Consider the following 27,168-nt stretch of genomic DNA (forward strand, 5'->3'; position numbering starts at 1 on the left):
TTCCATGTAGGGAAAAGGTAAAGAGTTTAAGACCAGATCCCTTTAGCAAATTTTCAAACATCTGATTAATACTAGACTGTTCGGAAAGCCTATTAAAAACATTCATCTCTAAAAGCTCAGCGAGAAACATGGACTTCATATACTAACATCGAAACACTTACAAGGCACTGGTTAGGATTACACCTGATAAAACTATGTCTGTGTATGTGTCAACTTTGTATGGAGGAGATGTATCTGATAAATTCATAGCTCAAAACTCCAGCATACTTGAATGTATAACTGGGCGACAATGTCCTCATGTCCGATAAAGGAGTTGGCATTGATGCCAAACTGAACAAGAGAGGTTCTAATATTTGGACAAAATTATGCAATTATGTCTACATATTTTTGGTGATATTTTTAAATCTTGTGCATCGTTAATCAACTTTCAAACTCATATCGAAAAATGAATGAAATATGAATGGATTAAGTCATTTGAGAAACTATTTGGACTTAGTGACGTTCCTGGTCTTTAGTAGCCATCTGGGGCTCCGCGTTTCCGGTAGTCAGCATTGGCTGTAATGTTTCCTTCTTCTAACTGCAGTATGCCCTGGACTTTCGAACCAGAAGTTGGTGAGATAGATATATTGTGACCAAGTTTTTCTAAGCCGTTGACGATTTGCTAGAATAGAAAACAATTTGTTTACTGTAAACTACGGAAGCGTATTAGTGCCATTTGGACACTTTTTTATTTTTCATTTTCCGCACTTAAATCTGTAAAATTTACACTTTAAACTGTAAATTTTACACTTTTATCTGTAAAATTTACACTTTAATCCGTAAATTTTACACATTAAAGTGTAAATTTTACACTTTAATCTATAAATTTTTACACATTAATCTGTAAAATTTACACTTTAATCTGTATAATTTACACTTTTATCTGTTTAATTCACATAATCAATTTGGCAACTTCCTACATCTTTTAAAGTAACAGGCCGTAAAGCCAACAGACCATGAATCCTGCATGATAAAATTTAATTTTGATTTCTTATTTAACGATAAACCTGGAAAATAATTACTTATCTGATATTATATGTATTGATATAATACAAATAATATTAACCAATCTAGTATCACTGATATAAATGAGACTTTCAGAGAATATTTGAAAGAATTTAGAACTCAGTGGAAGTGAAGAACAAAGCAAACATACATATCTCAATGAATATGATACTGACATCAATATACACAAATTCATTTGATGTACTCGACAGTTCAATTGTTGATAGCATTAATTGAATTACATTCAACATTTATTACGGGCACCAATTGAATTACTGAATTGAAAATTTTTTAAATAACCAATTAATATATTAATTATTAAAGTATATACCTGTAAATAATTAAAGTATATGATTTTATATTAATTATAAAAGCATAGAAATTAATATCTTTTGACACAATGACGTTTCTATATTGTTAAGTTCTAAAATCACCGTGATTTTAACTGTTACATGTATATTTAACATCATGATCATAGACCCATTAACTTGCAATAGCAATCTGAACTGCAAACAAGAAGACAAAAATATTTGAGATATATATCTTTTACTGTTCGTCGCTCTTTACTATAGTACTAAAGAAATATACTGGATTGAAAGCAGATTCCCGATATTTTGCTGGGGAAAATTACGAGGCCAATGCGCAAATCGCCCATCCTTACTTATCATATATACGTGTATAAACTTTTATGCAAACACTTGTGAACATCTCAGATTTATACTATTTTTCAAATGTCATAGGTATAACACCTTGAAACGACCGTTCGATTATAACAGATTACAGTATAAGTTGTTTTTTTTTTTCAAATTAAAGTGTAAATTTTACAGATTAAAGTGTAAATTTTACAGATTAAAGTGTAAAATTTACAGATTAAAGTGTAAATTTTACAGATTAAAGTGTAAATTTTACAGATTAAAGTGTAGAAATTAAAAAATAAAAAGTGTCAAAATGGCACTAATACGCTTCCGTAGTAAACGTATTACATTTGACTGTGTATACTATTTAGCGCCTTTCGCGGAAAGCATCGTCCACTAAATCAAGTACATCGCTTAAAGTCTTGTGTATGCAAATTTATTTAAGTTACTTTCAGAAGGCGCTAAATGAAATCTACGCTAACTTGTTGCAAAATCAGTTTCCGCCAAATATCGTACACGCCAAATAAGATACATTTACTGTATTTGTTAACGTTATAGAAGCGTATTTATGAAAAAGTTTACTCATCTTCAACCAAAGTTCTAGTTGAAATACTTGGTACTGCAATATAATTCCGGGAAATGCTTTAAACAGATAACTATACATACATCTATTATCTTTTTTAACCTGAAATATCATTTATGAAGGAACATACCTGATCAAATCCATCCTCCACCATTATATGGGGTGGAAACAGTTGATGATGGAGACGTTTGTGGTCTATTGATTTCTTTATACCATATTTAAACCAAAGTGTTTCAATGCTGACCTAATAATTGATGTAGATCATATTACTTTTTAATTCTAGTGAATTTGAAGAAGAAAATTTTCAAAAAACAGGGCTAAACCTTAATATTTCTTGAAAGGTACAGTGTTAAAACTATTTACTTGAATATCGAATGTTTTACGTGTAACAGCAACGTGTATCGTGTTACGTAAACATATATTGTATTCATATCAAGCAGAATTTCTTCAAAATCTTAAACGTGAAAAGAAGAAAACACTTGCTGTGGTCTTTTACTCGACATTTAGATATATCGACGACGAATTGTCAATTAACAATGGTTATTTCCATTCTTATGTCGATACGATATATCCCGGTGAGCTTGAAATAAAAGATACCACAGAGTCTGACCATCTGTTCCATATTGGGATATTTTACTAGAAAAAGACATTAATGGTTATTTAACAACAAAACTTTATGATAAACGTGATGACTTTAACTTTTCAATCGTCAACTTCCCTTACTTATGCAGCAATATACCTTTATCACCTGCATACGGGATTTATATCTCTCGATTTATTCGATACGCATGAAAGTGCAAATTACATATAAACATTCAAGTAATAATTATATATATATATATATATATATATATATATATATATATATATATATATATATATATATATATATATATATATATATATATATATATATATATATATATATATTTAATATAAAACTGATAAGCATAAAAGGAGATTTGTAGGAACGTCAAAATTTTTAGTCTCGACGAACCTCGGTGAGATTTCCGTACAAAGATTAACAGTGAGTACATTATTGATACAAAATGAACAATGGGGACAGGATGGGTAGACAAATTAACAGCAAGTAAAAGCTTAACTTATTAATATTCATTTTATTTAGGCTAAAATTAACTGACTTTTAATCATTTGTTACCTCGTAGAATCTTGAAATTTATGTAAAGTGGAGAAAACTATGCCTTTCTGAATCAGATGATTATACGAAAACCCAAACTAGAGACCTCATCATGTTCTACCTACGTATTTAGACAGTGTTTTCAATTAAAGAGGTTTGTTCCTGAGATTTTGAGCAGATTTTTGTCTTGACTTCTATTTAAAAAGTTCTGCATAATGTTTTAGTTCTTACAATAAATTTGGATTCTACAATGCTTATTAAACAATATTCAATTAAAACCCCATGATTATATCCCGTACTGAGAGCATTAAATGAGGAACTAAATTTTGTGGCGGAAAATTTTTTTTTTAGAAGAAAATGATTAATTTTTCTTTCTCAAAGTATTTACAGTATTGTTAAGTTTGGATTCCTATTTTTACATGCTGTCATCAGACAGAGTTATTTTGTGAGTGAAATGTTTTATGTTGGTCCTAAATTATATATTAAATTAACTGTCATGAATTCTATCATCATAATTGACAAATATAGCCAATACATTGTGAAAGTCCTGGAAAAATAATAGCCCAATTTAAGTATAAGATAATTTTAATCATTCCGCTTAAATTAAAAAAAAATGTCATTCCTTTAAAATGATTTTATTGCTTGTTAAATTTTTCATGCCAGAAAAAATGACATATTTTCGAGTGCAGAAAGGTCAAATAATTGACAATGCTTTGAAACTTTTTTGTTGTTACAAACTTTAATATGACTATTCAGGATGAAAAAAGGCTGTGTTTGTTCCCATTATTTATTTGGATAAAAAATATTAGAGGTAAAACTTTAAAAAAATTATTTATGTGTAAGACGTAATTACAGTGCAAAATGGTCATATTAAATGTTCCATAGCGCCAAAAAGAAGCGCATTGAACCCCATTTCTTGTTTTGATTTTTAATTAAGCTATGCGTGTAGATTCTATACTTTATAAAAAATTCTCAATACTTTTGATTACAGGATCCAACATCCTTAAAATAAACACAAAGTGTAGTTTTGATCAAGTAATAATTTTGAATCTTCAAAGTTACAATTTAAGCTATCAGTTATAAATCCGACATCTCGAATTGACGTCATGTCGAAATGATGCCATACATATTCTTGATTGAGCCATGTAAGACTTGTATAAATATGGGCATCCATTATTCCAGCATATTGCTTATCTGATGGTCAATTACAAGTAGCAAGACCCATTAAAGATTGCATTTAAGGTTGGTTTTACTCAATGATTTTTAAAGACCGTGAGTTGGGGTATCTCAGTGGATTTCCATAGGGCTTTAATGAAAAGAGTACACTCACTAGCGCTGTAGCCGATATAATTCTTGGCCCCCCTGAAGCTCCCAGCACCAGTTTAACGTGCCCCCTTGCATCCACTACTATGCTTGGGCACATCGAAGATAACGGTCTTTTACCGGGCTTAATGAAGTTGGCTGGAGATGCTGGATATCCAAAATAGCTGACTGTGTTTGGCGTGGAGAAATCGTCCATGTTATTGTTAAAAATAATGCCTGTTCTACTTCCGACAACTTTTGATCCAAAACTGAAAAGAACTAAGGGGACTCAAAAATGGGAAAGATGAAAGCCAATATTCCAAATATATAATGATTTCAAATTCAGAGTTGTCCTTAAAAATTGAAATAGCAGGGGACATTAAAAATAATAGAAGGGGGTTTGGGGTTCCTCTCCTAACAGGGGGTTAAGACGGGATTACAGAGTAAGCGGGGAATTACGTCCTTATAGGCAGGGAAATTCCCCGGTCACTGGGTCTTAGGGACAACCCTGAAATTGATTAAAAAGAACTTACAATAAATTGATTGTACTTGTGACAGAGACTGCGTCACCATTTGGCGCTAGGACGGATAATTGGGATGTTCCAGTGTTTGAGGAGTCGTGGTATGTTGGACCATAGAAGATCGTATCCTGTGTAGTACTATCCGATATTTTCGATCTAACATACTCAGCATAGGATGATGATGTCATATTATATATCAACTGAAAGAATTGATTAATAAAATTTATGTGATGTGCACGATATGGATTCTTGATAATAACATCGTTTACACAAATGTGATTATCCAAAACAATTATGACAAAAAAAATTTTAACACTACAACTTAATAATGATTACATTACACATTCTGATATCTGAAACAAATCATCATCACTCTATTTGAAATATCATACCATGTACATTGCTTATTTTATGCAATAGAAATGAATTGAATCTCACCGAATTGATGTTTTCTTTAAAACTCTGACTCTCTTTGTCTGGGTCTCCAAGATTACTCCTTTTTGCATAAGCAAACTTCATGGCTTCAACGATTCGGTGCCATGTCAGAATAGATTTTTCTGGGGTGGAGACACTGTCAGGTGTAAATCCATACTCTATGTAAATAAATTATCATGTTTGTTTTAAATGCATTTGAGAGCTAGTGAAAAGTAGGAAAACAAGAAAATGTAAAATGTTTTCTTCAAAATTTAACTCTAGTATTCGATTTTGGCTTACTATCAGCGATATTGAAAATCATGGCGTACACTGCACCACTAGATGGTGGCGGCGGTGTGAATATGGTTGAATTGTCCGTCAGTTTTACAACTAATGGTTCCTTTACAACTGCTACGTAGTTTTGTAAGTCTTCTTCTGTTATAATTCCTCCTGCAAAAATGGAGTCTGGTTGTTTATTTAGAAAGGGTAATACAGCTATACACATGTTTAAAATCTCTATTATAGATTTTTCAGTCTCTCTGTATAGTAACTGTTTATACTGTAAAAATCAAGGGCTGCAGATTTATTCCTTCACCTTGTCTTAAATACAAAATATTTACATCCACTCAATATTATCTCCTCTATTTCTTATAAAAACCACGGTCGTTTATCAATCAGTATACACCACTGAGCAAGCAAATTGTATAGATTTCTAAAGCAGCGGCTGTTCCATCAATGAAACATACAAGGACATAAATACACATGTATCAAAAATACAATATTTAATGCATTTAATATTTAATATTAATTATTTATAGATATAAATATGAACATTAAAATATCTTTCTTCTTTGTTAATATGGAATAAACGTTGAAGATGTTGCAGAAAAAAAATATGACCCGCTTACGCGGGTTACTAGTATGTATTTTTTCTGCAACAGCTGCAACATCAATTCCCATACTAACAATCAAAGAAAGCATTTTATTGTTGAAATGTTTTGCTTGGACTGAATACTAACCAGCTTCACGAATATCAGCAACAATATCTTTAGCCATGGAACCATTGTACATGGTGTGTGGGTCATTGGCAATAGCTTCAAATGTTTTGGCCAGTCCTGGTATTTTGATTATCTCGCCTTCTGTATATACTTCATTAGTTTCAGGATTTGTAACCATTAGTCTAACACACAAAAAAGAGAAGGTACGTCATACAGTACAGCAAACATATCTAGAGGTTTCCATGTAACATCGCTTATCAATTGTTGTTCATTAGACTCTTACCATCTTCAATGAAATATGTTGCACATTGATTACATGTCTTTGTAATGCTTTGTATATATATGACAAAACTATCTTTAGATATCGAAATTTTCAAGTGTGAAGTAGAGCATGATTTATTAAAATATGCCTCAATTTTAGAATTCGTGTTGTGCAAGAAAGTACAAAAAAATCGGATTCTTAACGTTATATACATAAAAATATACATACATAGAATACATACATAGAAATATACATAGAAATAAGAAAAATTGCTTGCTTTTTCCGACGTAAATACAATTAAAAGGGCAATTATATATGCATAATGAAATAGATTGACCGAATGCTCTAATATAAGAGATGTCCAGAATCCAATTAAGAAGCGTACTATTACCTTTCAAAAAAAAAAAAAAAAAAAAAAAAAAAAAAACATCTTTCAATATGTGCATTAAGTAAGTTTAACAGTCCATGTACTCTAGGTGCGAGGAAAACTCCTTATGTAGTATGGTTGTGCACAGTCATTAACTTAAAGTTACCTCAAATTTTTCTGTTTTAAAAGAATGTCTGATTCTGTCAGTTTATGGATGGCTCTCGCTAAGAGGGAATTAACAGACCATCCCTCACGAAGCTTTTTGATGGCGGGCTGAAAGAGGTCCCTCCAGGGTAGTTTTCCACCAATTTTCCACACTTCGTAAAAACCTTTAATGTTACCTGGTATTCCAATTGCTAACCCTCCTAAGTTCAATAAAAAAAAAATTGAAAGACATATGAACATAAGAAACAAGCAAAAGCATGCTCCTTGAAAAAACCATGTTTTAAGAATTTGAAAGGAAATTTAAGGTACAATGTATGACTGTCCGATCAGTTGCGATGACCTTGCATTTAATTATTATGCAATTTATTTTTATCTGTTTTTATTAGATGAACTGAGTACTTTCTTTTGATGTCACAATGACATTAGGGAAAACAGCTTCTCTTTGTTTTTTCTTTCTTTTGGCCTCAGTTCAATTTAAAAAGGGATATGTATTTCTGGAACAAACAATCTGTCATGGATGACATGATTCGAAAAAATGTCTTTTTTACTTTCAATATTAAATGCTGGTCTTTAAACTTTTTTCTTAATCTTTTCAAAAGCCATAGCACCGTGGTGCATAGTTTTGATGTAAGATAAAATGTCACCCTCAAATTGCAAAGAACACCTACTTCTTTGTTACTGGCTTAATTGATTTCAACAAGTATTTTGCAATCAATAGTTCCTTCATACTCGACAGACTCTAGCTTAATTTTCATTGTGGTACTTATCAAACTGTTATATTTATCGCTAAGAAGCGAATATAGTCTACACAGGTACTCTATTCATTTAGATCTTCAATGTTGAACACATCGACAGTGTTATTTTCACCTGGATTATGGACAATTTTAAATCTGCAGGGTTGTATGTTCACATTCCATCTGTGCGTCATAGCTTTTGTTGTTTTCTGAACTTACTGTAGTCAATTAACAATTCATGGCAACACCAGTTAAAATCATGTTCATTCTCTCACAAGCCAAGATATTTCCCTGAGCACTTGTGTTTCTGTATCAAAATACTGACGTTTAGTTTCAGGTAGCCTCCATCTTACGTAAAACAAAACACAATTTTCTCCCTTGGTTTCCTGTATCAGCACTCCTATCTATCTAACAGGATTAACGTCTCTACCATTGGAAAATCCTAAAGCCTTAAGATCTATAATCTTTAACTCTTGGAATGTATTTTCTTATTGGGCAATTCATCTAAAAGTACAATTTTCTTGGTTATATGTTATTGCTTAAAAAGCTCTGCAATAGTTGTTTATCAGGTACTGCTTTAGATTATCAGACCCATGAACTTTCGAATTTCTGCTTATTCTCTGGTAGGCTGATTCCGTAATAATTAATAGTTAATATCTTCTTCTCCAAAAGAATGGAATGTCTTTTACTTGTGGTCCACACAAGACATCCACCCCCAGAATTGGTTATATTAACTTTTTTAAATAACAATACGTTTTTCACTAAAGCCCCAAAATCTTTCTCAGTAACATCACAGCTTGCTACAAAATGTACAATCACTGAAATATTGAACGCATTTGCAGTGTTCTGACTCTCTTTTAAACAACAGATGATGCATCCGGAAAGCCCCTTTTATTCTCTCTTACCGTTCCATTGTGCTTTCCACTGCTGTAGTTTCTTAATGTTTTTGCAGTCTTTCTTTTGCAGCACTTGATTTTGTTAAGATATCTGAATTGGCAAGCCCGTAGCAACGGTTTCAAAAGTGTGTGGGGGGGGGGGGTGTCAACTTATCAAAAAAACCTGACAATGCAAGCAACCCCCAAAAAAATCCACAAACCCTAACTGACCAGAATCTGAAGAAAAATTTACTAAAGCAAATTACTACACTCAGAAAAAAGTGGGGGGGGGGGGGGTCGGACACCCCCCCCCTCCGCATTCTACGGGCCTGCTTGGTCATTTATAGCACTTCAGCTTTGTGTAAAACATGCCTCTTAAATCAGATTCATTTCTGCGCTTCTAGTTTTTACGTGTTTTAAGCGCCATCCCTGCTAATCATGGGTCACTGCTGATAGTATGGAAATATTACATGTTTTTAGGGTAACATGTGAAATTGCTATCCTGCAAAAATCATTGCTGACCGAAGCGAAGCCGAGGTCAGCAATGGTTTTCAAGGGATAATAATTTTTCTCAAAATGTTGTATTTCTACCATCGTGGTATCACTGAGACAATAGAACTTGTCTTCCCAAGTAATCTGTTTAATCAGAACTGCCATAACATTAGAAATTGCAAGTCGAATATGAATTAACTCTAGAGCCAAGCAAATTAAAAATTCTGTGTTTTAGTGCACATTAACTTTAAAGCTTGCAGTTTCAAGTAGTAACAGGGATAAATGAATCTTTAGCTATACTTTATTGTAACTTTAGTTGGTGATTTTATTCCTGGCAAAAAGATCTGTCATTTGTTTGTTTAATATAACTATACATGTAGACTTGTATTATGCAGACAAACGTAATTAAATAAATGTTCAAGAATTACCCCCCTTAAACCATCTGTACCATTTTCGGGAAATAGCTCAAATTCTGAAAGAAATCAACAGTACAAATGTCCTCTTTATTCTCTAAAAAGTTTTATGACCGTTTCCTTATACCATGTTTTACTAACCTTCGATTGAGGATTTGATTTGAACATATTTTATTGTATAATGCATTCAAAAAGATTGGATACATGTTCTTTCAACTTAATAAATCCTCTCCTTGTTATACAAATAATGAATACAATATGATTGTCATAATAAATAAATTGAGATAATTTACAACAATTTATGTTGTACATGTAATTTATTATAAATTATAAAGACACACGCTCTGAGTAATCTACCAGAGCTCTAATATTACATATAAACTGATTACAATGTTTATTGAACAAAAAGCTTTCATGTTTGCTAAAAAATTTAAAATTTTCATTCTACATAATATCATACATATTGAAATCAAAGACACTGTTTTAAGTTAGAATATATCTGATTCTCGAATAAATTTCTGGACACTACAGAAAATTTGAATATTTGCATCGGTAGACAAAGATTCGTTTCCACATAATAAAAAATGAGTGTCTTTTATATTTTGTTGAAGAATAGTGTTTATTAAGTCATTTCTTGGACGTTCATATTTCTTGCATAGAAACAAGAAATGATAAATGTCTTCAATTTGGCCGTGAGTACATTTGGGGAAAGAAATTATATTTCTCCGATATAGGTCGCTATTTAGGATACAATTATGTCGTAATTTAGTGTGAATTATATTCCAAAAACGTTTTCCATATGAAAAATAAGAAGGTGGTTTACAGGAGGGTGTACAAATACTTTTCTTGAATTGAATGATGGACTTTAATTCCCTCACTTCCAGATTCAGAGGATTCCAATTGTTAACTACGTCTGGGACAAAGGATTTTTTTTAAAGATTTCAAGTCTACATTTCGGAATTGTGTAGTTTTCTGTATTACGAGTATTGTATGATGAAATTTTCCCTCGAGTATTTGGAAAAATCTGTTTTAAGTAATCAAAGACAGTGTTATTTTATTTTAAACATTGTAGTTAATTTTGCTTTCTTCCTTCTCTCTACAAGAGGTTCCCATCCCGTTTCTGAATAGAGCGATTCACCAGAAACAAAAATGAGGAGACCTGTATTGATTCGTGCGGTAGTAAGCTGAACTTTTTCTAATTTTTCAATATCATACTGTGTACATTCATCCCAGATAACGGATGCATATTCAAGATGAGACCTAACAAAAGCTATGTACATTTTAGAAAGTGTGTTACGTCCAAGAGTGATTTTGAGTTTTTTCAAAAGACCAAGTTTATATATGTAGTATTTACTATGCTATTAATATATTCAGACCAACTTAAGTCTTAGGGGAAAAAAGTAGTCCAAGATGTTTATGCGTGGATACACACTCTATTTGACATTGTTGAAAATATAATTTTAGAAAGTGTAAAGAGTATAGCTTTAGTTTTTGAAGGATTAAATTTTTTAGACCATTCATCTAAAACTTCTAGATCGTGATTAATATTCAATGTTAGCAACATTTGACAAAGAACTCCGTACAGAATTGTTATCTGCAAATAATCTACAAAGTGATAACATGTTAACTGAAACATCACTAATATAAATTAGAAATAACAAGGGACCAAGGACTGAGCCATGTGGTACCCTGGCATTAAAAGCCTTGCTAGAAGTCAAAGTATCTTTGTACATAACTTTTTGAGTTCGATTGTTCAGGTACCTTTGAAACCATTCAAAAAGATTCAAGATTACCAGAAATTCCCATTTTCGGGAAATAGCTCAAATTCGGAAAGAAATCAAAAGTTCAAATTCACTAAAAAGCCTTATGACCGTTTCCTTATACCAAGTTTTACTAACCTTCGATTGAGGATTTATTTCCCATGACAAACATTTCCTCTGAGGAACCTCCTGGTGCCATTTCACGTGCAATTATTGTGTGTGCTGTTTTAGTTTTCCTTAATAAAAGTTATTATAAAGTATAAATTATAAAATTAAAACAATTCAAGAATTTCTGATGTTTCTCATCTCATTAATTCTTATCTGAATTCTGATTCAGGAATACTCGATTCATTGCAAAGTCTGTTTTACCATCTAGAAAGCAAAATGGTTTTTGTTTCGCTCATAAGAAACGCTTGGCTTAACAAAATTCTGTAGGATAATGTGAATATAAATTTTAATTTAAAGATTCACATTTTAAAATGCATACATAGGGCGGAAGATGAGAAGACCAAACCAGAAATAAATGAACTGCACTATGGAAGGAGGAGCAAAAACCAAGTTATTGAATCGCTAACCTGTGGTATACAGTCATAAGATGGCCTCCTCCGATACCACAACTATGTATGTTTTCAACACACTGACAAAGAAGGGTGGCAATTGCAGCATCTACCACGGAACCTTGTTGTCGACCCATTAAATCTCTGCAATAAAGCAGGTGTTGTAGCAATTAAAAAGTCAACAAAGAATATGACAGCTTGGAGGTCATTCTTTTAGAAAATTATATTATTTTCTAAAAATAGTGTAAAAATGATAAAATTCATGACAGCAAAAAAAAAGCTTCTATGATTTTCTTTAGATTTAGTGCACTCTGTTCAATAAATTCTTTGGATTCATGAAAAGGTCTTGTCACAAGGAATACACATGTGAAATATGAAAGCCCGAGCACCAACCATTCAGAAGTCATGGCCAAGCTGAAACTTTTTCAAAATTAGATCAAACTACAAGGTCAAGGCAAGGGGTAAAACATTTCGGTACCCAAAGAAAGGTTTGTCACAAATATAACATGGGAAATGTGAAAGCCCTAGCAATAACCGTTCTTAAGTTATGGCTAAGGTTAAAACTTTTGCGGACAAACAGACAAACCGACATAAAGACAGAGGGACATACTAAAAACTATATCATCCGATTACGGAGGCATATTAAGTGCAGAAGATTTTATTAACTACTTATTCTTTTAAAAAATGTTTTATTGCAATATATCGTTACACAAGTTGGTATGCACATTGGATAACTTTAATTCTAGCAATCAGTCATGACTGCAGTGGGGGAGGGGGGGGGGCAAAGCTGAAGAGATATTTTGTTTTGTTTAATTTTTTATTTGCATTTTTGGGGAGGGCAAAAATGGTTAATCACTGATTCTCACCATTTGTCTTTCTGACATGTCCTTGAATGAAATACGACGATAATGAACAGTATTCAAGCTCAAGTCCATTGGAACAATACAAATTAGGAGCAGAGAAAACATGGACTTCTAAAAACTTCAGAGGTGGGATTAGGTGTCGTGTGCGCCTTGTCATGATCGGGAAAATGAAAAAAAAATCTATCATGAACAATACGGTGTGAAAATAATGGCCTAACAAATAACATGGAAAAAGTCAGTTAGCAATTGACTTAATAATAGATTGTATTTACTAACAAGGTCATTGTACCGACTATAGAATTTGCGAAATGTTGACTTTGAACGGGGCTTTTGGTATCCCTGTATCATAAACTTATTTATTAAAAGCTTTCCTCATTTCAGAAATTATTCATACGGGTTACTTGGGAAATATTCTTTTCCGTAAAACGTGGCAATTTAAAAAGGCTATGACTTACAATATCCATAATCAAAGATCAGAGTCTGTGTTCTGGTGTCGAAGAATCCATATCGGGACTTTCTTTTCAAATAGACCATTTAAAACTTTGTGCCATGTGGTGTGATGAAGACCTAACTGTTTATTTAAATTGTAGTGAATCAAAAGAGACGTATTATAGGTTTATTATAAGACTGATGTCCACGACTACGCTTAATTACGTCTCAGTGTATTGTTAAAAAGTCCCATCATATTCACATTGCTTTACTATGGACGAAAGATCCCCAAAACTATCGAGATTGTCATCGCTACCATATTGTTAGGCCGTGCTAAGTTTCCTGATCCAGTATACTTCTCGTTGTAGATCTACACGGAAAGGTGTACTTGTTGATGGGCTATTAGTATGATGGTAAATCTTTTCTAGAATTCTAACTTTCATTGACAAAATAGATTGAACATTTAAGCTAAAATGCTTGTAGAAAAGCTGCTGGCCCTCGTTATTAATTTGAAATTTATGCCCCGATATTCTTTTGTTTTGTAATTATAAGCCCTTGGTTTCACAAACATAAATAACGAAGCCCACGTGCACGAAGGGTATATTCTACACATTAGATGATTTGCAGTTCAGATTTTCCTTAGTTTTGTCATAGAAGTCATACAAAAACATAACTACTCTTAACAACATATAAAGAATGTAGTCTATTTCAATAGATTATTTTAAGATCAAAGTTATTGAAAATTATATCAAACAAATCATTTTAAAATTTCATTGTCAATTGACTTTGACCTTGATAAATGACATTGATTCTAAGTCACGAAGCACCTGTGGGTCATCAGCAGCGACATCATTTTGCTATATCTCAATTTCCCGTTGACCTTTGAAATATGATATTGAATCAAAATTATCACATACCTTTAAACATACTAGTACTATTTAAATACGTTTTGATCGAGGGTGCCATTGGATTAAACATTATTTTGGGATCCAGAATCAAAATGCCTTCTCTACTTGGGGGACGTAATAAATAAACAAATCTGTTGTTATGAGAGCTAAAACCAAGAAGAAATCACCAGTTTTGATTCAAGCTCATGTAACTTTATATACAAAGATCCTGTAATTTTCGAATCGTCAACTAACACTCCAATTCTTGCACAGGTTGCTGTGTCGGATGATATTGCTGCATATCTGTAGTGTCCCTCTATCGACGAAGAACATTCAGGACTCTCTATCATGTAGTTTGTGAACATGAAACCGACGCCAAGTCCGATGACAACAATACAGGAAATGACAAGCATTGAGTCAATGGAAGCTGATTTCCTTTTCGAAGTTTCAAACCTGTTGTAAGTACATTTAAATAATATTAAGATGAACAAAATGGAAGGCCCTTTTTATTGTTGCCTGGTCTCTTGGCAGTAGTTTATTTGCATTTATTTGCATTTATTTGCATTTGGATTTTTTGCATAAAGTGCCATGCACATAAAGTGCAGACAAAATTATATTTTTAATTGTCTATTCACCAAAAGATAAGATTTTTGGGATATATATATATATATATATATATATATATATATATATATATATATATATATATATATATATATATATATATATATATATATATATATATAAGATTCCCTTACACATTGGAATGTTGTTAATTGTCACACATTCGAAAGAACTGTTACCGAACACGAATTTGATAAGAAAACAAGACATTATGTAGTTGAAAAGTACTATGTATGTTTTTTTTAAAGATGTATGATCTTAAGTCTGTACTCCGTTAGTTATCATTAGCATCATTTTTTTTCTTCCACTTTAATTTTCTGCATTAATATTTCATGATTTGAACCTGTGGTTTCAATATATATTTTATGTTATTTCTAACCTTGTCCTGGCAAACCATATGTTTAAAATGATTTTGATAAAAATGGATATGAACTTTACCCAGTAAATATTTAACAGCTGGTTCACGAGGAGCCATGTATTGATCTCAATCATCATTAACATTTTTTGTAACAATTCAATCCCTAAGGGGGATTGATAATTGAAACAATGCAAGATAATCAATTTCATTCCTTAACTAGCTTGAAAGAGCATGCAACAGGTTGATATGATGCCTTCATGCATATGGTCTATCAAGCTAGTTTCAGCGTTTGATATGACCAAAGAAATATTAATTTTGACCAAGGTGATGTGACGAAACCTGTTATAAGAGCTATCCACGAAGAGATTGACATCGTGGAGGAATTTTCAGGCAAGCAAAACAGACTGATAAGCAAAATTACACGTCTCAAGTTTGTATTTGTCGGTATTAGGGGGAAATACTGCAGATGCCATAAGTAAAGCAGTATTTAAGTTTTATTTTTTATTTATTTATTTATTTATTTATTTATTTAATTTATTTATTTGAAGAAGAAGAAAAAAATCAGAAAATAAAATTTAGAAAGGAAAATAGTTGTTTCACTGGGTTGGTAGTCGGTGCAGTTGGCACAGAAAGTTACATTTGAGCAAGTCGATTACATATAAGTCATGAACGATTACCAAGAAAAAGGTTTATATAGACAAATGGACATGCAAACATTTAACACAAAATGATTAAATAAAAGAGTGAGATAATTCTCCGTTTTAAATATTTTACTTAATAAATATCTATCCACACCAAGCAGCTCTGAAGTACTCTTTAATGCCCGATAATAAATCAGGTAAACATTCTTACTTTCAGATTAATATGTATTTATAAGCAAAATCTTTTGATTTTTAATTTAAAAAATGAATCTTTTCTAAAACATTATATTCATATTTGATAACCTCGTTATTTTTATGCGATGATCTTGAAATTCATATGTAGAATATCATTATAATTTACCTCCTGTCACATAAATCACAAGAATATATATTTATATTTTTAAAAAATATGGAATATGGATCACAAGTTTACAAATATGAATGAAAACTTTCTGAATATAAATCCAACTTTTTGAATATCAATTTCAAAACTTCGTATATAAATAGCAAGATATGTATAATATTGCAACATTTTACACACCATTTTTCACTCTCTTTGTCTCTCTTAATAACTGATTATATCAATTTAGGAGTTCTCGAACTACAGAGCTATGACAAAAGTATTCGCGATTTTTACGCAATGACGTCGTTCTCGCTGTGCGCTTCGCTCGGGGAATGGGCAATAACTCTAATTAAATGCCGTGTTGACATCCCAAATTTTTACAGAGTTGTCTTCACATCGGAAATGACGTTATATCTATCTTTTTTTTTATTTTCTGCTGTCTGTAATTTTATGTAAACAAACGGGGATTACGATGGGTAGGAAATCGACAGAAATATCAAATGATGTCAAAAAAATAATTGTGGACATGAAAATGGAGGGGCAAAAAACATCGGTAATAGTGAATTTATTACAAATACCTGAATCAACCATCAGATCTATTTGGAAAAAATATTTATCAACTGTTGAAGTCAGAACTTTGAAAAGAAAAGGACGCCCTCGGAAGCTGTCAAAAAGGGATCAAAACTGGATAATAAGACATACTAAAACTAACAGAGGACGGGTTTTAAAGGACATTACTAATGAATTTAATGAAAGCAGGGATGCTAATGACTCTGTTCACCCACGGGCAGTCCAAAGATTTTTGCGTGATCACGATTTTAAGCGACGAGTTGTTAGGAAAAAAATGGTCGTGCAGTGCATGTGCCCCCCCCCCCCCTCGGCAGAGAAGGCTTTCGTTATGGTGTGGAGATTCATCACCTACCACGGGGTAGGTACACTTTGCATGATTAATGAAAATAAACATATCCATTTTAGAAGATCAACTTTGGCCTGTCATTGTCCGACATTTCCTCAACAAAACCTATCGTTTTCAAGACGACAACGCCCCCGTCCATAGAGCGAGTATTACTGAAGATTACACACAACAAAATAATATTCCTACAATTGTATGGCCAGCGCAATCACCGGACATTGATATTATAGAGAATTTATGGCTAAAATCATAAGAAATCTGCAAAATCGAGCTCCAATTATTAAGACTCCTGAAGAATTGTTCGATACGATTTTACACATCTGGAATTCCTTCGATGAAAACTATATCAAATCCCTATATACGAATCCATTCCCCGTCGACTACTAGCTGTAATCAAGTCTAAGGGCCATCTCACCAAGTATTAATAAAGGTAAGTCCGTTAATTGTTTCACAATTTATTGTTTATTTTTACTTAGCGCGTCGTGTTTACGTCCGCCATTTTGAAAAATCGCGAATACTTTTGTCATAGCGCTGTATGTTTTCTTCCAATGTAGTAAAAAAATAAATATTATGTTCAGGTCGGGTGCTGGTGAAATAACTTTTCTAACTAATTGAATCAACCTGGAAGTTTACGACCAATTCGACCAATGTACATAAAATAAAAACTTATGTTTTTGGTCACGTGCAGGTGAACATAACTTAGAATGATTTCTAGAGTGTTAGATCTCTGCCACTTAGAGAAGTGGGATTGAAGTTCCTATTCGAGAATCTTTCACTCACATAGAGACGTCACTTTCACTCACATAGAGACGTCATAATATACCGGTGAAGGGCTTCAAGTTTAGATTTTCACTCGGCACTCAGGATCTTTGAGCAGTGAGGATTCTTTATCGAGCCAACGCCTACCCTGGCACATGATTTTTAAGGTCTCATCCGAAAGACCCTGAGTAACTTCTAGTGCTGGGCGCTTGGCTAAGGAACTAACTACGTATGTTTACGTCAAACCCGGGACCTCCCGATCACGAAGCGAGCGCCCTACTACTATGTTACCGCGACCGGTAATTTATACAGTACATTATATAATAACAGTAAAACCAATTCAACATAATATCAGACCAAGAGTAAAGTAGTTCAATAATTTATTTGCAATGTTTTCCCTACTTGATTAAGCATCATTATTATCTGTTCATGCTTAGTTTTATAGAATTTAAACCTGCCTTATGGACGGAGATACAGAATTGATAATAAATAAGAAAACCTTAATCATAGTAGTTATGGGTATGGTGTTAGAGGCACTAACATGGCTTACTGGTATGCAATCAAGGCAAGAGATAATGGGGACAGAATTACATGAAATACCTTATTCGTGAGGGATAGTATCTCCTTTCAATTTCATTTTCTAAAGGAATCAAATTAGGAAGAAAAAACATTCCCGAAGGAAAACCAAGCAATATTTGGTCAATGTGGGAAGGGAGGGGTTGAGGGTAGAGTGGTTGCCGTTCCCTTCCTAGATTACGTAATCTCTGCTTTAAATTGGTCCATTATTTTTGTTTAATTAACTGTTAAGCTTAATATTTACATCGCAAAAGAGCTTCCATATATTGTCCTACTGTAAAAGTAAGCCATCGATTGTAAAAGCACTTCTCGCATAAGTCCTATATGAATACTACCATCGTTGTACCACTCAAAATCGTTTTCTAAATACATGCAATTAATTACACTCAAACTGATCGCTTATAAATTACAATTTGAGATCAACTTAACATTTTCAATAAATGGTTATCATCATACATGTGTATTTGCCTTTTCAGTTATCTATATTTAAGTTCTTATTCGTATAATTGCGATAAATTATGAAAGCACTTTATGTTGTTACATTACAGACTATGAGATTACGTACAGTTTTCTTTCAAAATAATCGGATTTATGTAGTGAATACGTTATAAATCCATTTATCACAGCGCCCCACGTGGAAGGATGCGCGCGCAATATATGCGCAAGCATTTGTACATTCCATTCTCACACCATTTCCAAATGTTGCACGTTTAGGGTTTGCTGTGAATTTTTAAGAAAATTTAGAATATTGCACAATGACATTGTCAAAAGACTGTGGTGTACAAAGACGAGGTTTTTCTGATTGTTTGCACTAATTGTACCGTTAGTGTACTTCAACATGCTAGAGTTTTTGACTTCGCGCCGAAGGGCTGTAAGGAGCGTATGGACGTTAGCCGAGGCTCTTACTTGTAGGAGTATTGTTGCTGTAAATATTGACAAAGATGTCCACAACATCTATAGTCGCCAAAGCCAAACAAGGCATTACAAAATGGTCAGAGAGAATAACGTCAATACCAGCAATGAGGAGGACATGCATAATACTACTACACACAGCACAAACGGTATGTCATCTTGTATGCCTACATCAATTATTAGTATAATGTTTTCACTGTTGTATCAATTACATTTTTAAAAAAATGCACAAGAAAATACTAAATGTTCAGTTAATCGATCATTCTGTTAAAATCAGTGGGAAAAGGCAAAGAATAAGCTAATCATTACAATTGGTTTTATTGTATTTAGTAGAATCTAAATTTAAGCACACCCCTTCAACCACAGAGTTTAGAGCAATATAAATATAATTATGCACACGTTAAGATTGGGTTCCATAAAACTCCCATTGACTTGAATTAATTTAACCTCATACTCTTAAGATCACGCACTCTGCATCGTCGGTCATTGTTCCGATGTTGTAAGCGCCCGAGTATATACTTCATGGAGCCTTAATGTTATCGATATATGAGGCTATAATAATAAGACTAATTTATTTATTCACCAATCAATGAGCTTTGAAAGGGGGGCATATATATATATATAATTTATAAAAACAATACAATTACGTTTATAGCAAGTAATGGCTGCATTACGTGCAATATTAACCTGATCCTCACTTGTAATATTTAACTGTCCTCGCTAGCATCCCTCATACAATTGAAAGACTAGTGTTTTGATGCCAAATATCGTTACTTATTGTGTATATATGTGCACATTGTTATAAAATATGTATTTTAAGCTTGTTCTCCCTTCGATTAACATCTTCGTGTCCGTCCTCAACAAATCAGCAACCCCGGCCTGGGGAAACACTTTTTGAAACAGAAAACCTTAAATTTCGTTACTCCTAGGCATTCAATTAATAAACATCGGTCATTCTTTAGTAATATTAAACTACTTCCAATATTTATGCATGTCATGTTCCACCAAAGCAAGAATTAGGCGATGAGTTGAGAAATGGTTTTAATTTAATTTAGGGCGCATGGAGTGAAGAGCAAATTAATTAATTAATTAATTGAAATTAATTTCAGTAGATCTGTATCAAGACAAACTCAGTATATGTTGCTGAGTGAAATAGCTATGGGCGAATGGCTGTTCCTTTTTCCTTAACACCTCTATCAAAACTAGGCCCATAAATCATGGAGGGGGATCAATATCCACATAACAATAAACCCAAAAATTTTATAGATTGAGGGCCATAATCGGTATGATAGCACCATTGATAAGATCTTTACCTGGCAAAATGGATACAAAAAAAAAAAAAAAAAAAAAAAAAAAAATCGTTTTTAGACTATTGTCTAGAAAACCAGATGATTTTTTGCGTACTTGGCTTCGAATAACTACTATGTCAAACGCCTTCCATTTGTTGTTACACATCGTCACAAATAAATAAATAAATGAAGTGATTAATAAATTAATTAAACACAAATGAAATATTATCTTTTTTCAATCGTCAGGTCACAACCTGGTTCGAAATATGAAACGCATTTATTTATCTTGATGTCTTTCTGTTTTGCAAGTTCAGCTCACGCCAACATTTGCTCAAAATTGATGACACGTTTGGCGATTTTGGTCAGCATTGGGAATTCTTCAATGCGTTGAACATTTGTTCCCGTCATAAAAATTAATTCATCTGGGTTTGGAAATTGATACATGTCAAGTTTGTATTCTGACGAAAAGCTAATTAAACCTAAGATTTTGCTGATAGGAAGGGCCAATAAATCTTAAAAGTCACTTCAAATGAAATGCAATTCTTTCAGTGCCGTCTTACCGCGCTGTTACCAGCGTTCCCAGGATGCAATGATTGGCATAAAAAATGCAGCAACTTTTCATTTGTATAAAGACCATTTGTTTTTATGTCATTTAAATTTTGAATCACTTTATATTTATTTCTTTACGATATGGCTGATTAAGCAGTAATGTTCTTAAGCTGAGCGCGGTAAGCGCAGACGGAAGGCATACTGGCTGCGGGAAAGCCAGCATATGATTATACACCTATAATTGTAGTAAAGTTATTTTGGTTACGATTAGATCACACAACTTTATAAACAGACGTCAAAATATGTAAGATCTATACAGTTTGATTTGGTGTTTAGTATATTTATAAATGACTTATACACGTTTTTAGATTTTACCTTATTAAATTGAGATCTCCATCTTAGAATTACTTGATCACACTCACATGTTATCATCACGGAAGTACTATTTCATTTATCAATATTACTTACATATACAGTGTCAAATTTTACAATATACAAATACATGTATAGATTATTTAGTATGTATACACATAAATTGTTTGTACTGTTTGTAATTGTGGAAATCATGCTTGTTGTTTGTGATGCCTGAAAGGGCCCTGATTTGGGAATAAAGAATCTTATCTACCATACTACCATCATCAATAAATAAATAAATAAATAAATAAATAAATAGATAAATAAATAAATAAATAAATAAATAAATAAATAAATAAATAAATAAATAGTGTATTCCATCTCATGTTCTCATTAATGTTAATATGTATCCAACAGTAGATAATTAACTATCATTTTTATACTAAGCACTTTAAGTTTAAACTCGGCACTGCATAAGTACAACCTCGTTATATAAAACGAGTACTTTCATCACATAGACGTTAAACTGCAGGGGGGGGGGGGGGCAGTAGGGTAAAGAGACACAGTTACTCTCTGTATTGTTAATTATTAGTCATGCACCATTGTTTACGAATCAGAGCAAACATTCCTGGTAATTTATTATTTATATTAACCTTAAACTAGATGTGTTGCGTCTCAATATAAATATACGCACTATACATGTAAATTATATTCTTTTAGAACTTGAAAAGCTACTTACTTTCATGCGAATCAATTCAATTATTTGGAAGAGAACAATTTAAATGTTATCATTCATAGATTATAAACCCTACAGTTCAATAGAATAAGAAAGACATTTGAACTTTTTCTCTAGATATTTGGTTCATCTGTTCATTTTAATCACAGGCTTCTATAGCAGTAAATTTTAGTATGTTGTAACAAAGCAAGAGAGGAATGTGCTAGAATGGTAGAATGGGGTTCCTAATCCGATATTCTATTGCGGGGCAAATGACCTTGGCTGTGTAAAGATATGCATTGTTAAAACTGCCGAATCCTTAAATAGTTCAGTAAAGTTAACTATAGGGTCGTTTCCAGATGTGATGGGAAGTTCGATCAGGAAAAAGATCGCAAAAGTAATTAACTCAGTTACCAAGCATAATTAATCTAGTTACAACAGAGGATATTTCATATATACAATTCGTCTGGCAGTAAGCTAAAATTTTTAAAAGCGGGCTTTAAAACATAGTGAACTGCCAACTTGATTTAATATTATCATTTATAGTAGTAGTATCATTGATATATATTGTGGGGGTCACGGCTGGTTTTGTGAGTAGAGTGTTAAGCTACCCCCACGTTTGTGGCGGCGTGCATATTACATGAGTAACTATGCACGTTTGGCGGATTTAGCTTAACACAATTCATCTCGACTAGCGCCGCTGTGAACAGGGCGCGGCTGCAACATAATTATTTTGACAACTGGTCAATGGAAAACAATTGACAGAACATTGATTAATTGAAATATTGTTTGGCTTAAACATAAACTTACTACAATTCATTGAATTGAGTGAGTATTGATTGATTGAACATTGATTGATTGAACATTGATTGATTGAATATTGAAACATTGATTGATTGAACATTGATTGATTGAATATTGATTGATTGATTGAATATTGATTGATATTATTGAAAATGGATTGATTCATTGGACTGAAACTTTTTGATTGATTCAACTGAATATTCATTAATTGATTGGATATTCATTAATTGAATTGATAAATTTATTGATTGATTGAACTTGATATTGATTGATTCAATTGAATATTGATTGATTGATTGAATATTGTTTTATAAGGCTGGCGCACCGCAAAATTTGGAAAGCAAACGCCAGTCTTATAGTGTAAAAAATGACATGTGTACAGTTAATATTGATTGATTGATTGATTGATTGTTTGATTGTTTGCTTTGATTGGAGGTGTGCCAAAAACCAATTGGGTCGGCACCCACTGAACACATGTATCTTAAATAATTGATCTGCAACCAGCCGTGGCCATATGGTGCCAAACTTAATAAATAGATAATTAAGAAATGGTGTCACTTGTTTTTTAGTGGTAGTCTGTGATAATCGGATTTATGTAGTGAATACGTTATAAATCCATTTATCACAGCGCCCCACGTGGAAGGATGCGCGCGCAATATATGCGCAAGCATTTGTACATTCCATTCTCACACCATTTCCAAATGTTGCACGTTTAGGGTTTGCTGTGAATTTTTAAGAAAATAATCCTATAGTGTAAATTAAGAGAAGGTATAAATGATATCGAAAAAAGAAAACTGTTTTGAAAACTTTGTAGTCTACACTATATATATTTCAAAATTTTAGAGAAAGTCATTTTTGATTACTTACCTACATGTAGTTGCTTCACTACAGGTCTTTCTTTCAATATAAATGATTTTTTTAATTAATTAGTAAAAAATGTTAAATAAAGGAATCTACATATAGGAATTTAAAAAGTATGTATTTTGAAAATTTTAACTCATTCGTAGCAAATATTTAAACCTTACCCTTCCCTCCCCAATTTACAATCCTTGATCCGCCCACCCTAACACAAATTTACTATAGTTAACTAGTTTACATGTAGTTAACTATAGAAAATGCTTTGATAGTTAATTTTACTATAAACTTCAATCTATACCTTTTTCTTTAGATTAAGGGCCTTAATCTTTTTATAATGTCACAACAATGACGTAAATTTTAGAAATAATGTATGAATTTACAGGGTATAATTCTTCGAGAAAATAAAATATAACAATTTGATATTCAAAGTAAAAATACTTCGATTTACGAGGGTTGTTCGGAAAGTTCGTGGACTATGCCAATCTTTTTTATACTATCTTCAAGAAATTTAAAATGAGCACATTTATATATTTAAAAATATTTATTTTGTTTAAGTGTGAAGTTTCATTCCATGTGATTTAATAGAATTTATGTTATTTAATTTTAAAATCAACACGTTTTGCAACCACGGAGCAAACTCAACAATAAAGTGACGTCAAAACATATCGACGCGAGGTTATCAAAAACAATCCCAATACATTTCACACAGTATTGCCCAATACCAGTGCACTCATTAAAAACGTTTCTCTATCACTTGAAATCTATTTTGCTAACAATTGTGATTATTGTTCCAGTAGCATCATTTTGTTTGTCAGTGTTATATCTTTTTTCACTGCATAAGTGTGCTTTCACAAGTTCAGCATCTGTGAAGTGTCAAACTCTTAGCATGACTTTACGAACTTTTCAATGTTTTGATAAGATTTTTACAGATAATCCGTTTTCTCACAGATCACCATCGTCTAAGCAGAGTATTCTATCCTTCAAATACCTCTTGTACCATGTACACAGACATGCATGACCCGCTTTTGACATACTTCCTACTTTCTCCGGCATTTTCGGAGTTTTTTTTTTTTAGTTTTCCAGAACACAACACAAAATTGTAGGGTTAACTGCTGCTCCGTGACGTTCTACGACGTTATCTTTTTTGCCTTTTTCAATGAGGACTACCTATCTTTTGAAACTGATTACTTTTCAACGAAGCAAAATATTAAGTCATAATTTGGGATCAGAAACGATGAAATAATTTTTAATTTGAACGTGTATCCGTTTTTGTGTCATTTTACAGAAGATATGACTTCAGACATTATGTAGTGTCTTGATTGTAAATTACAAAATTTTGAACTGCTCCGTGATCCGATTTTCGCATTTTTAAAGTCTAAATAAGTTTGAAATAAACCACTATATTTTGAAAATTTTAATACACATCATTTGAAATTTGGATATAATATGACTTTAAGAAAAAAAGTTATGACAGTAGTCCACGAACTTTCCGAACAACCCTCGTACTATAGTAAAAACTTTGATTCAGTATTCTAAAAAACTTTGATACTATAGGAAACTACTTGTTCCGTTATTTAGAGTAGACTCTAGTTTACTATAGTATTTTTTGTAACGGCTAACAACGATCATATATTTAAAATTGTAAAAGGATTCCACTTAGATCTTACCTTTCTTTCTCCATTATCAAAAACTTGCAACAATCTTTTACTTCTTTTTAAAAGTTGGCGTTAATACACAATTATACAAAAACTGTACAAAACAACTAGATCGAAGTATTAATGTCTCTTTCAATAACATTATTTTTATGATTACAGGCATTGGTAACATGTTTTTTTAAAGAGATAATTGATAATCTTTATAACATCATTATACACGGGAGTGAGGAATGGCATCATCCGTGGCTGTCTATCAAGTCATTATTATAGCCTATCAATATCTTTGAAGTTTACCGTCAAGGTAGCTTAGGAGGTAGAGCGCTCGCTTCGTGATCGAAAGGTTGTCCCCGTCTGCGACCGACCTAAGTCGGCAAAAAAAGGGTAGCAACTGTTCTTTCGCACTTTGAAGTGAAGGTTTTGGGTCCTTCGGGTGAGACTTTAAAAACTAAGACCCAGTGTCACGCAGACGTTGGCACGATAAGGATCCCTTACTGCTCAATGGCCCTGAGTGCAGCTTACTCCTTAAGAGAAGCGAGGCAAAGTTTGCTGCGAGGGTTTGGAATGCCTGAAGGGAAGGGGTAGGAGATTAATGAACTGGCGGATTTAGAGAGGGCAAGGGATCCGCCCTTCTCTTTTGTAACCAAAAATATACACAAGATTAGTACACAGGTACTTGTGGACAGGGACCCCCCTCTCCTCCCCCTCTCATATTCAACCCCGGGGCTTGTTAAACATTTCTTCACACATTATATTTGTTACACTTATTTATCATGTACATGTACTAGTATACAATAGGTAAAATCAAGAAAAACCGCAAATAATCGTTCAACACAAAAAAATATTCCACTGCACATTAAGAAAGGTATCCCACTCTGGTTTGCTAACATCGTACCCTCGCTTGTCTTTCTGGGCTAAACAAAACAAGGTATTTATTTCATATCAATTAAAATGTCGGTTCACATTTTTCCGATATATATTTCTGTCTTCAGTCATACTATCGGATTGACTCCGCATCTCGTAAGAATCCCACAATTAATCCTTCAACATGTTTACAGTCATTGCGTTGAAAAGCAACTGAAGTCAGTGATGTATAAGGGGGTTTGGGGTTGGGGGTTTGGGAAGTACTTTTTATTATGCCCCCGGATCGAAAGATCCCGGGGGTATATTGTTTTTGTCCTGTCTGTCTGTCTGTCTGTTTGTCTGTTTGTCCGTTTGTCTGTTTAGCTGTTTGTCTGTCTGTCTGTCTGTCTGTTGTCAACTTTAACCTTGCCCATAACTTTTGATTGGTTGGAGCTATGACTTTCATATTTCACATGTGTATTCCTTGTGACAAGACCTTTCTTTGGGTACCATCATATTTGACCTTTTGACCTTGACCT

General features: G+C 32.8%; 2 protein-coding genes across 2 annotated transcripts in view; one reads left to right on the plus strand and one right to left on the minus strand.

The window, feature by feature from the left end:
- Window positions 1-511: 511 nt before the first annotated feature.
- Window positions 512-25,815, minus strand: LOC133204720 (glutathione hydrolase 1 proenzyme-like). The gene is made up of 12 exons (XM_061340459.1): window positions 25,802-25,815; window positions 14,695-14,892; window positions 12,279-12,404; window positions 11,842-11,939; window positions 7,431-7,629; window positions 6,657-6,817; window positions 5,938-6,087; window positions 5,662-5,816; window positions 5,236-5,423; window positions 4,731-4,971; window positions 2,393-2,506; window positions 512-661 (listed from the first exon to the last, which is right to left on the minus strand). Exons 1-12 carry the CDS (start codon window positions 25,813-25,815, stop codon window positions 512-514), a joined length of 1,794 nt encoding a protein of 597 aa, XP_061196443.1.
- LOC133205261 (zinc transporter ZIP12-like) overlaps window positions 19,239-27,168 on the plus strand; it is a 94,767-nt gene continuing 86,837 nt past the window's right edge. Inside the window, exon 1 of the mRNA XM_061341032.1 lies at window positions 19,239-19,714. The gene's annotated coding sequence lies outside the window, so the exon portion shown is untranslated. The remainder of the gene's footprint in view (window positions 19,715-27,168) is intronic.

This window comes from Saccostrea echinata, unplaced genomic scaffold, assembly GCF_033153115.1.
Source record: "Saccostrea echinata isolate AGI-Se365-2 ecotype Australia unplaced genomic scaffold, CSIRO_AGI_Sech_v1 ptg000054l, whole genome shotgun sequence".
Classification (NCBI taxonomy): domain Eukaryota; kingdom Metazoa; phylum Mollusca; class Bivalvia; order Ostreida; family Ostreidae; genus Saccostrea; species Saccostrea echinata.

Excerpts from the sequence above, each read along its gene's own strand:
- LOC133204720 (XM_061340459.1), bottom strand. Across the intron at positions 5,817-5,937 it reads GATTTTCAATATCGCTGATA|AGTATGGATTTACACCTGAC; the intron begins GTAAGCCAAAAT and ends TTATTTACATAG. Across the intron at positions 2,507-4,730 it reads TTATATCGGCTACAGCGCTA|GTCAGCATTGAAACACTTTG; the intron begins GTGAGTGTACTC and ends ATCAATTATTAG.